Genomic DNA, 13,609 nt, shown 5'->3' on the forward strand with positions numbered 1-13,609 from the left:
TCAAACTTAACCCCACTATGTGAGGAAATGTAAGGACTGATAAGAGGACCTTCTTCTACCAGAGGTTTATACCATTCCTGTCACTGACAACACACTTAACTGATGACTGGAATATAATGGTGCCAATGCCCATCATATATGCCAATGGTTGAAGTTAAACCTAACTTCTATAAATAAAGGGCACAACACCACTACTTTAGCCCTCTTGGCAACACATCAGATCCAAGTACATCTGCATGAGACTTAACTTATATATCCAGCCAGAGGATTCCATCTCTCAAACATCTTGAGGTATTAGAGATTTGCAAAGCCTACAGAAACTAAGAGTCTGTAGGCTTTCCAAATCAGGAACTAAGCTATGAGTCTGTCTAATGTCCAACAGCATTGAACAGTCCAAGATGCAGTTCCAGACACCGTCAGGATACCTGCAGACTGGATATAATGCAGTATTCTTCTTCCAGAAGCTATAGACACACAGGTTAAAGCAGCGGTGTTCAGATAAGAACTACACAATTCATTAATCAATTCATCTATATATTATGTCAGCTCTATTTGAGATCTTGATTTATTGTATGTATTAGAACTAAGTTATACCATACAATATTTCTTCATAAGTTGTTTGGTGTAGATCAGTACCTTACTATGCAATCCTGTGAGAGACTTGTAGATATCAAGGTTTTTCCTTTTAATTTAAAGAGATTAATAAGATTTTATTATAGATTGAAACAAAGTAACAAGATAAAGTTTTTTCACCAGTGATGCAATGTGATAGAGCAGTCCTGGCCAACCCGTGGCCCACAGGCCGCATGCAGCCCGTCACGTTAAATTGTGTGGCCTGATAAGCGATATTATATATCAAATTTGGCCTAACGCTCGAAATGGAACAATCTAGCAATACTGAGGTCCATTTTTTGGATATAAACATTAAAGTAGAAGGATCCGCCATCGTCACGTCGGTATACCGTAAACCTTATGCCGACCCTATATACATACCGGTAGGTTCATCTGACCCATTCACCTACAAGGCTGCAGCATTTAATACTTTGATTAAAAGGGCCTTTTCCCACTCGTCCACCACGCAAGCCCTCAACACCGAATTGAATTATATCAAGAGGATGGCAGCCAAGCACGGTTACCATGGTCTAGCACACCGTCTAATTGAGCGACTTCAACGCTCACAATACGCACCCACTACGCGTACGAGGACCAACACTGACCAGGATGAACGTACACGCCTCCCAGTCACCTTTAACCCATATGTTAAAGCGATATACGCTGAGATCGCTGGAAAACAACAACTACAAATAGCCTATAGAAGAGGCCCGACAATCTATGACATCCTCAGAAATGAAAAAGGCACTCCAGTCCGTGGCAGGCTTCCTGGCGTGTACTCTATCCCGCTGAAAGATAACAGATGTAACGAGAGCCTTGTATATATCGGCTCAACCAAGCGATCTTTAAATACCAGAGTGCAAGAACATCAGGCGGACCTTCGGCACGGGCGGTACACCACGGCCCTAACCACCTTTGCATCTGATCCGGATATAGAACCGGAGTTCGACAAGGCTGACATCATCGACACTACGCCCCACCTGGACCAACTAAAATGGCGGGAAGCTATATCCATCTGTAGGGCTAACCATCGGACCACATGTATAAATCGGAAGGATGAAATTAATCTTTCTATAGCGTGGCAGGCCCTCATAAACAACGATCTATAAATAGCAACATCGGCGCACGAATGCGCATGTCCACCTTAATGTTCGTTTGATATGCGAGTTCCGTAATTTTTTGTTTAAACATCTGCATTCTATTTTTAGATTCCGTTTTTATTTAAATGTCTACGTTCTTTTTTCGTCTTTTTTCGAAGTATTTCGTCGGAACTTTTTTCTCCACCTGAAGAAGAGTATTATATATCTATTAAAACTTTTGTTTCCTGTTGTGTGTATACCAAAACAATTAAATAAATGAAAATTTGCATGTGTTATTGTTATAATGTGCAATTGCGAGTACGGATTCTTGGTATAACAATAAAATCTTAATCATTTTGTATTTGTTTTACTTTTTTAAAAGCATGTTTGCCTAAATTGTGGCCCACTGTAATATTACGCTTGATCAAAGTGGCCCATGAAACAATTTGGGTTGGCCAGGCCTGTGATAGAGTAACAAAAGACAAAAACCTCTAGCAGATGAACTTTAATCCAGGGAAAGGTATATTATTGCACTTTTATACCTTTGGAATTTAAATGCATAAAAAATATTTCATTAAATACAGATGAAACCTTTATCCAGTAACAGCACTTCAACAAGAACTCGAACATTTTTGGCCTTCACCTTGTATATAGCAACATGATTGTGATCAAAAACAAATTTCCAAAGTCGAATATCAGAATGATGTTCGAAAATTTTTTTTTTTTAAATTTCGAATAACTCATCATGTGAATTTATACAGTTGTTTGACTAAAACCATAAAAATTCAATCATGTGATCCATACCAATTTTTAAGCTGTATATATTGTATAAGATGAAATTATAATGGGTTAACTTTTCTAAACTCTTTCATATGTGTACTTCCATGCATGCACCACCATATTGTAGTCCTTAAAGTTAACACAATTGCTGGTTAGGCTGGCTTTATATATTTCAAAATGCCTCCAGGCTGCAAATATGATCTGTTTGAAAGGCCTACCTGATTAACTTGGCGTTCTAGAGGTCCATATGTACTTCCAGGTGGGTTGCATACATGGACAAGGCGTCAGTATGCCTGTTGTTCGCATACCTTTTACATATTGGATCATTTGGTCGAGTCAATATAGATTAAGTCCCTTCAGAATCTATCGTCTCTTAGAAGTATAGAGTATACTCCTAGGGCTCTGGTTTGATCCATTTTATCTTTTGTGTTGCATAGCAACTTGTATATTGTACCAGATCTCCTGTATGCAATTTCTGTACCAGTCTGGCTTGCAATCTCTTTGTATAAGGATTTCAAATGTTGATTGAACAGTACTGTGGTGTGCCTGGAGCCAGTGATGTGTTGTTCGTTTCTGTTAGAAGCAGTCTGGGTGTTGGGACCATTGTCTGTGGGATATTGGTTGGCATAGGCATGGGCTAAACCAAGTACCAGGTCTTCTGTAGCCATGTTCTATCACTATATCTTCAATATGTTGTAGCTCAAGTATAGCGTCGTGCCTATTGGTGTAATGAGTGTATGCCCGTCTGGTTAGGGCATGGAAAGCAGTGATTTTATACAAGAAGGGGTCAGACAAGTTTGCTGGGATGAATAGTGGTACATAACCCAATTTGTAATAAACACTTGTTTCCATTCGGCCTCTGTTGAGACATATGCTGACATCTAAGAAATGAGCACTACAGTTACTTATTTGGCCCAGCTTAAGGATAAGACTGTATGGGGTTATTGTTCATAGAACTTAAAAACTCATTGACCATTGGCTCTGTCTTCCATAGGATAAATATGTCATCCACATACCTTTTGTAATGTAGCTGAGTAATAAATAACAGAATCCTAGAGAATCGCTCGGCTTTAATAAAAATTTAAAAAGTTTATTAATTACTGTTAACACCAAGAGTTTCCAAAGAAACAGTTGTACACACTTACTAACTACTAATACAAAAACACTTGGAGCCACCTGTAACAATATCACCAATTGGTCCTCAAGTACCGACAAAACAAAGGATTTATTCTAACTTTTGTCTAGCTTAACTATATCTTAACTAAATTTACAAAGTAAAGGGCCCTAGAGCAAGATAAGGTTGATAAGAATTATACAGGAATTGTCAGAATGAAAAAGTTCAAAGGGGTGACTGGCAATAATAATAAAAAAACTTCGGATCTGTTCCTTAATAAATCTTTGTTACATGCTCGTCCTGCTTTCCTCTCTCCCCGAAAAATCTTCCTTCCTTTCCTTCCAATCTCCCTCTCCTCTGCCAGTAACTTCTCGACCGATCGGGTGTCACCCCCTTTTGTTTTATTACAGTTCAGACCACATGGATCAACTAACTACAGTGTGGTTAGGTAAATGGAAGCTGGAAGTACAGTTTTACTGCAGGAAGATGGTATAAGGAAATAAAGAAAAGAAAAATAAATAACAAGGCTTAATAAAGCCACAGTAAACCACGATGTTTTCTAAGTAAATAGGTAATATCTTGTCTTCTAACTATCGCATCACTAACTTGCATAGGTCCTGATAGGGGTATACCCCATTTTTGTATGTATGTGCTGTTGTTAAATTGAAAGAACAAGGTATAGCACAAGAGGTGTGCCAGTTTCAAAATTTGCTTGCAATGCAATGGGCCCCATTTACCCTTAGTAAAAGATCCCAGAAGCATGTAAAAGAAAAGTGCACAGAAGCATGGTTGCAGTCGTACTGATGGGACGAGGATGGTGGAAACCTCGACTACATACATAAAAGGTACTCTACTGCAACGATCGATGACAAACTGGCAAGAGCGCAGGATTCAAAATACAGTAGATAGGTCAACTTATGCCTTCGTGCCCGAAGTTGGCCTTACCCTGGTGTGTTGTAACCGGTTAACGACGCAAATACTGACTGGACACAGGAGATTTCCCCATTTCAAGTCCAAGTTCGCTCAAGGAGATGGTAGCTGCTCCTGTGGGTGTCTTTGTGGTGATGCAAGACACTACGTGCTTGACTGTCCTCATACTGAGGATTTCCGCTGAGGGGCTGGCCAAGTCAACTGGTCCAAGCCACCCGAACAAGTACTTAGAACACTAGCAGCTAGTAAAGGAAACTTAAAGAAACTAAAGGAATTGATGGAAAGTATAATAGGTCTTTTAGATCTATAAGCTCAGTGGACACACTGGACAGGGTACTCCTTGTAGGGAAGGGGACCCTACTGATAATAATAATATTAATGAGCTAATAATAATGAGCAAAGAAGGGAATAATATAAGTGCAGAACAGGCTGCATAATAAAAGTTATGCCAAAGTTAGAGAGTTGGACCTGAGAGAACAGATGGTAGCCTGAAAGAAGTCCTCACTGGTCCAACTAAGAGAGTCCAGATTACCTATCGGGTATCAGACCATGACCCATGATTAAGGCATACTCTCTTTAACCCTATGATGCCATTAGGCAGAGCAGGGCAGTTAGCTTTATGAAGTCGTAGTGATGGATATAGCAATACTAAATCAAAGACTGTGATGTGGGCTTCGTCATCTACATCTATCTGCCACAAGATATCAATCAAATCAGTGGATTTATTAAGAGTAAACATATAACTCTTCAAATGGTCTGAAGTGATGTGTATAGCCTTCTCGAGTAGCCTAGTTTTTGGCCTTGGTGAAGGCTGAAAATGTTCAAGTTTTCATTGAAGTGCTGTTACTGGATAAAAGGTTTTGTTTGTATTTAATTAATTACCTCAGTAATTTGTGAAGAACATAGTTACAAAATATTTCATACAAATTATACTGGGATAGGGATATAGTAAACACATTTGTAGCTGATAAAACTAAATTAAAGAAAGTGTAAATATAATACTTGTTTTAGTGGGAAAAAAAAAAAATGAAAAACAACCTTTTCTAAAGCACAACCAAGTTTCTACCAAAACATTAAAAAACTTAACAAGAGTGTATAAAATTCATAACATGTCTAGTTATGCAACATTAATAGCACATCATCTACTAGATTAATAAAATTTTGCAGACTTTTAGAATTTCATATAAGCCATTTGATAATTCAGAGTATGATTGGAAACAAAGTTACATTTTACTAATGGTAACTGCATTTTCTCAGTCTATTCTACAGGATAAAAATTCTTTACTTTAATCTGTTTACAGCCTAAGATATATAATGAATTCCCTCAAGAGTTAATTATATGTCAATGAATGTCAAAATAAACAAAAACAGACTATTAATTAAGATTAAATATTTATTCATTATATATAGATCATGTATACATTGCTTTTTCCATAGATAATTGTTATTGGTGTAGTTCAGACATTTTCAATTTCACACCACCTGAGAGACTGTAAAATTCTCTAAAAAGTGAGAAAACTACAAAATTTTAGAAAAATCATAGTCAAACTGCATTATTACCCTATCAGTTATGTAAAGTCTGCATTAATCCGAAGTAGATTTATGGCCTTGTAGATGAAAGAAGATAGGCATTTCAATGTTAACAAATTCAGTTAATACAAATTTCATTAATATAAAGTGTGAATTTTTTAAATCCTTTTAACTTTGTATTAATGAGGCATGATTGTATTTCAGTTTAATACATCTCAAGACTTTCAACTGTAATTGAATGCTTTATCTAGTATCAAATATATAAAATAAGCAACTTTTTTAGGTCTGTTATAAAAAAATACAAGTCCATTATAAGAACAAGTTTATTCATTTATAAAAAAGTTCTACTATGTAAACAAATATCAAATAACTTTATATTGTTTTGGATAAAAAACTATATAAAGTTATTTGTTAAAAAATGATATTTTTATTATCTATACACCATATGTTCCTCTTTGTTTTTACCTTATTATTAATAAATAATTTGATTAAAAAATACATTTTATTAAATTTATTTATCATTAAATGGGATGAAGTAATGAAGTGATTAACATATATTTTCATAATAAAAGAAAATCATGTGTTATTTTGATGTTTTTTCAATTAAAAAATTAATAACAAATCAATGTCATTTCTAATTTAACATGTAATGATGACATTACATTTTTAAAAAAGCATTTTATTCATATATTAAGTATGATGCTGTTTAATAAATAAATAAAAGATATAATATAAAATTATAAATTTGATAATGTATTTTATTGAAATAATATTTGAATTATAAAGAATGACTATGTTAGATTTTGTAATCTTATTTGAAATTTTTACATTTCAAATAAAATTACAAAATCTGTTTGAAATAATACAGCAGAACAATATACAGTATTTAGACAGAATAATGCATTTCAAATACAGGTATCCTTTGTATAATATGGTAATCACATTCCGAAAAAGTGCCATGTTATGCAAATATGTGCTATACAAAACAAAGGACTAAAACAAAACATGGGGTACTTTTTTCCAAAAGTTAACTATTTTTTTTTGTTACTAAGAGAAATATGTTTATTAACGCAATCAATAATTTATTTTCAATCAATAATTAATTAACACTCACAATTAAAACTACTATTACATGTTAATATTAACTTTAATTAAATGAGGATGTTTTCTTTTTATAAAAGTATTGTCATCTTCTTAGCATTTTTGTTGATCTTGATCAGAAATATCAGCAACACCTTCATTTCTTTATCATAAAAAAATGTTTATGGATGACAAAATAAAAATATGTTATTAATCAAAAATTTGTTCTAGTGAGTAATGTTTGTTCAGTTGAGTACTGAGTGATTTTTCCCAGAATTTGTGTTCAAATACCGAATTGTTTGAGTAACAAGATACTACTGTTTTTCATTCATCATTTTTAGAAATGATTATTTATTTATGGTTAAAAAAAGTTTAATAACGCTTACCTAAACATGTTTAAATAAACTTTACTAAATACAAAGATTAATCTATAAAAACAAAACATGGTGACAGTCTTAAGGGCTAAAATCAGAAAGCAATGACAATGACATCTGCTTGATAGACAAGCTAAGCTAGGACAAGAAAAAAAATTGTACTATTAGCTTTCATTAAAGTAAACCTGACAAGAAGCACAATTGATAATTTCAATATTCTAAAATCCATGGGCAAATTTGAGACAACATGCATACTTACTTGGAGAAAAAATATCGATTAATTGGAGTTTGCACTTAAAAATTGTGAAATTTTGCACAGAGGATCTTCCAAATTCTCAAACCATATTAGACCAAAAATTGGAAACCATGTTGTATGGGGGATATCCCTAATTTTCAAACCATGTTAGAGCAAAACTATGTTGTATGAGGGGGATACTTGTATTAACAAAAATAAATCTAAACATTAAGAAATAAGATACTTGTATTAAAAGATGTTATCTTAAAAACATGGTGTATATAACACATCATTTGATCATAATCTTTCTACAACTCATCAACTCAAATTTCCATCAAGAAACACTAATTCATATAGAGATAATTTTTTATTCTCTTGTATAAAATGCTTTTTGAGCCAGATCAGATTATCAGACACCTTCCTAAACGTATTAAACCAAACAAAGAAATCAAAGGAACTTCCATATAACAATGTACAGTACAGTTCAAAATAAATTTTCAGTCCAACATTATGAATTTATGCTTTCAAACATTGGAACAATTTATGTAACAACTTTTTCTGAAGATTTAAATCTTCCAAACTTTTAAATTCTAAAATCCATTATTACTTATTATGATAATGGTTAATTGGTAATATAAAATACAAGAAAAATTTATGACATCTTATACAACTTGAAATAAAATTAGACTTAATTTAAATTACATGGTTTCTTAAAAATCTGAAAGAATATTTAAAAATCATTCAGTAATTCAATTTTAAATAGCAATCAAGAAATTCATATTATTTGAAATGCTTCTAATTGATATATAAATAGAAGAATTAAATAATATCTAAAAAGTTTAAATAACATAACATTATATTTATTGAAAATCAAAATAGCAATTTAAATTAAAAGAAAATGTTTCAATAAACAGCCAAATATTTCTATTTAAAAAAAGAAAAAACTCATTCTAGAAAAGTATGTAGCTGGTTCAATGAAATGAAATGATTTCTGCCAACTCTAAAATGAAATAAGTATTAAAGTCCACACACACACACACACATATATATATATATATATTTACCATGTGAAGGAGATTAGTAGATATAACTATTATTAATATTTTATAAGAATTATAACTTGATAAATTTAAACTCTTTTTATATATCATTCCTTTAATTAATCAATATGCTATGCATTACCATTATAAATTGGAAGATTATATTACTTCAATACATATTTTTAAATTATTTCAAAACATCATTAAAAACCCAAAGCATTTATTTACTACTACTTATTTTAAATAATAAACAAATAAATATCTATTATTAAAATATATGTTTTATAAATTACTATTGCTGCTTAAAGATTAATATTAAATTAATTAATAGTAGTTTACAGAATATATTTAAATATTAAACTATATAAATATATTATATTATTTAAGTAAAAGTAAGTTAAATAAAAAGAGAAAAAAACCAAATATCAAATAATTAAGAATTTTCAATTCACACTCAACAAGTCGAACCTTTAATTAAGAATTTTATATTAGTCTTAAAATCTGTTTTTTCCTAGATAATTAAAGGCAAAGACACTTAAGATGCCAGACGTCTAGAGGAACTAATTCAGTACTTTGGCACAAATGCTAAAGCTATTTTCAGTATACAAGCTGTTTATAACAAAAGTTAATAGAACAGAAAAGTTAAAGTTTGAAAGAATTTTAAAATTTAAATTTAGATTCATTTACTTTATAAACTTTTTGTATTATATTTCATTCAATAACAATGTAATGTATAATCAAATTATATATTCAACTTATAAACATATTAATAATCATCAAATTTTCATAATTTTTAATTTATTAAAATTAACATGATGTATGATATAACAGATTTCAATTAATTACTAATTCCTACCAACAGGCATTAGTTTGATTGTTAAAAATATAATATATATTTTATAAATTTTTTTTCCTTAAGTAGGTATATTTTAGATGAATTTCCTTTATTTCTAATGAAATTTACAAGATGTTCTTTTCAGATATTAACTCATTTTGAATGTTTTTGTTCAAGTATACAAGGTAAAATAGACATTTCTGCTAACATTTTGATAATAGAAACAATGCATAACAAAACTGCATTCCAATGATTTGTTTGAGAATTAATGATTCTTTGAGATTCTACATCTATTGTGAGAGTGTGGCGGTACGCCATAATTTTGTATATATGCGATAGTTGTAAGCCTAATATTAATTCCTCAATCTTTTGTTCTTCATTTCCCGTTTCTCAATCTTTTGTTCTTCATTTCCCGTTTCTCAATCTTTTGATTCTTCACTTTCCTTACGGGTGGGGGCAGACCTGTTCCAGGAACTAAAGGAAAAGACAATAGAGAGCGAAGACCCTGAGGCACATAAGTAGGGGAATAACAGTCATTCTTGGTAAGGAGTTCAGAGCGAGCAGACTGCAAGACAAGAGATCCAAATCGTTCGTTTAGTGGAATGGAGAGGACCGGGATCGTCTAGGAACGTAAAGAATGAACTCCATGTGCTAAGATCGTATACAAGGAACTCTTTGAATATTCTTGGATTACTGACTGGAAAAGAAGGAATATACTAGCCAACAACTTGAACGTAGTTCCCCGACCCGAAGACCTCGAAGACATACAATATCCTGAGGACCCCTATACTTTCCTTTCTATACTCCTAAATATCTATTTTATCTCTTTTTTTCTCTATCTATAGTTTGTAAGTTAGTTTTAAGTCTTAGTTATAATATTTCAGGAAATATCCCATTGTAACCCATTATCTTGGGTCGTGTTGTTTCTTTTGTGTGACACCAAGTGTTGTGTGACGTCGTTCCTAGTTTACGTGTGTGTGAGGTCTGGAGTTGGAGTCCTAAAAGAATCCTGCACATCATCACGTGAGAAAGAGAAGAGAGTTTGTTAATATTGTTTTTTTAATCTATAAAAATAAAAATAAAGCTTTGTTTTAGCTGTGTATCCTGTCCTTTCGTAGGTAAAGCACACTCATGTGTTCTAACAAGAGAAGATTTCATTAGCCCAAACCACGATTTTTGACCAACTAATTGATGTTTGGAAGTTTCATGAGATTGCAGGATACTGCTAACATGTTGCCAATTATAGTAGCCATTTTTACTTAAGACTAAAAATTTTAAAACAAACAAAAGACAGCATCTCTTGCAATAGAATAAACAAACCAGTATCTAATAACTTGTTACCTTGTTACCACATTGTTAATTTCTTTGATTCACTAACCCTAGATGTGTTTCCATTTCAACACTGGGCAGTATTCCATCTTAGTGAATCAAAAAACTTGTAACCCATTTGTCAACTTTCTTTTATTAACTTGTGAAGTAAACCAGTGGCCTTTATTATCACACAGAAAATTATAGTCATATAAAGGGCTGGGTAGCCCTGTATTTGCTAAAAATGCTCTATCCGAATCTTTTAGACTAACAGGCCAAGTTTCCAGATCAGATGACAATTTCTTCTGAATTTCTAAATGTTGTGATTGTGGGTCTGGAGTCTGTAAAATCAGGATTTTCTAAATGAACCTTATCATGTTTGCAAAGTTGTGCTTTTGTAAAATACACATCTATTGCATGTCCTGGAACTGAACTGTATCAGTATCTTTCAGGAAGAACTCATTTTTCGTCCCAGATTTTATCCCTGAGTATCTGATAACCCTATTCATATCACCTGTAAAAAAGAAAATCATTTACAATAAATCTGAATGATGAATAAAGTTACATTAAAATTAAGTGCATTGTTTCTTCTGGTAAAATTCACCAGTTTGCTATAACACGTGCCCAATTTCCAGTTTAAAAAACTTGGAATTGAATTCAAGATTGCAGATTTCAACATGGCTTAATAGATTTCCTTTCTCTCCCATGTGTGTTGGAATATTAGATCACCATTTGCCAATCCATTTTTGTTTTATATGGGTGTTTCCACACTTTTGGACCATCCTGTATTTTTAATCATATTTATATACAGGGTGGTCATAAAGTAACTTGACCAACTAACAGCAATCTCAGGATACCTTAGGAAATGATCATCATAAATCTTTTGCAACTCAGTAGAGACCAAGAGCCTAACGTGATGCAGATCAGGTTAGGAAAAACAAACTGTGTGCGCGACCATGACAATATACATCAGTTAACAGTAGAAAAAACTTTGTATTGTTCCATCCTCTGGCCACAAGATTTGTATGGAATCATTTGCAAATTTGGCCATAATTCCATTGTTTACTTTATTCAATGGTTTACAGGATAGAAGGTAAGAAGTGGCTGTCTTGTTGGCATCCAATTTTCCTAAAATAAAATTGACAATAAGTTGATCAGAATCTGTTGCTTTGTGCACTGCTGTCCAAATGGAAAAGTTGCCAATATTAAATCAAATGTTATGCATATGCAATTCACAGATATTTTTTATGTAAAGTTGACTCATTTGGAATGTGTTTATTTGTAAACGTTTTTAGAAAATTCTTGAAAGCAGAAACATCCAATTTTCCTGCATGGTAGTCACAGCTATTAGTACATATTTCTTGATTAAACATGTCTCCTGTTTCACTCTGACCACTTTGTCAATAAAGCTTGCTTCATTTAATTTCTACAAATAGCATTATAATGTAATGTACTTATTGTATATAAACAATTAAAATCAGTTAATATATGATTTTTGTTTTGTGGAGTTTTGTTAATCAATTTGGCTCACTTGCCAAATCGATTAACTCTGCAAAACAAAAAGTATAATATAAATTATTTTTTAAAATTCTCTTTAAATTTAAATAAACATTGCAGAATGTATTTTTATGTAAAACTAATAACTAATTTGCATTGCTTTTTTGCATAACTAATTTGAAAATAACAATAATTATATTAAGGATTTACAAATGGAGTTAGTCGATTTGGCCTGTGAACGGCTCATATATTGGTATTACTGTAAAAAAATCTATATGGAGCACATAGGATCTGATTAAATTATATAATCTGTCATGGATGGGACACCTTGTAACCAGAAACAAACTCAAACTGTTGCTTACCATTAATCCATTACATCATAAAAAAAAAGATACTTTCTTCCTTCCACTCACCAGATACTTCCTGATCTATGGCAGTGTTATATAAATGCTGCAGGTGCAGAAGTTGACCAGTGCAGATGTTTAAAGCCTATTTCCCAGTACAGATTAGTCATTTAATTGTCACTTCTGATATTCATATCATGCCATATTTATTCCAATGAAATTCCTAAAAATGTTACATGCAATCTATACACAGTAAGTTTTGATGTATAATTTATGTTTTTATAATATTGTATATCTAAACTTTAAGATTTTCATGTTCTTTTTAGCTGAAGAGGATATGTCAAAATGCATTTGAATAAAAAAAGTGTGAAATTGAGTGTTCTTTCTGTTTTAGCCAATGGTTAACTTGATTAAAATTTCTTGTTAAAGTAAGTTAACTTGATTCTGATTAAAATTGAATATATAACTAATTACATCTACTAAAATTTATTATACTTATTTTCTTTAAATAATTTTTTTGTTGTAGTATCTACAACAAAAAAATTTCCTAAGAAGAAATGCTAGAAAAAGTATCTTTTTCTAGCATTTCTTCTTAGGAAATTGTTATCATATTTTCACAGATTGTCTGGCGTATCAGTCTATCTGGGGAGACCATGAAATCAGATATTTCTGTATGGTAAAAATGGCATGCTGGTTTATTCCATGGAATGCTGGTGTGAGAACCTGGAATTTGATGCTAATTTCCTAATGCTGAATATTCAATGAAAGTGTGTTGAGAAATAGAAAACATCATACATTGTTATTGAGTCAGGTAAAGAAAATAACAAATTTTTGAATCAAAATGTCTCCTA

General features: G+C 32.0%; 1 protein-coding gene across 1 annotated transcript; it reads left to right on the forward strand.

Annotated features, from left to right (window-relative positions):
- Positions 1-878: 878 nt before the first annotated feature.
- On the forward strand, positions 879-1,721 carry LOC136977783 (uncharacterized). Its single transcript, XM_067273344.1, has one exon. The coding sequence runs from the start codon at positions 879-881 to the stop codon at positions 1,719-1,721; it is 843 nt and encodes a 280-aa protein (XP_067129445.1).
- Positions 1,722-13,609: the final 11,888 nt, after the last annotated feature.

This window comes from Centruroides vittatus, unplaced genomic scaffold, assembly GCF_030686945.1.
Source record: "Centruroides vittatus isolate TY-2023 unplaced genomic scaffold, ASM3068694v2 contig_1114, whole genome shotgun sequence".
In the NCBI taxonomy this organism is placed as follows: domain Eukaryota; kingdom Metazoa; phylum Arthropoda; class Arachnida; order Scorpiones; family Buthidae; genus Centruroides; species Centruroides vittatus.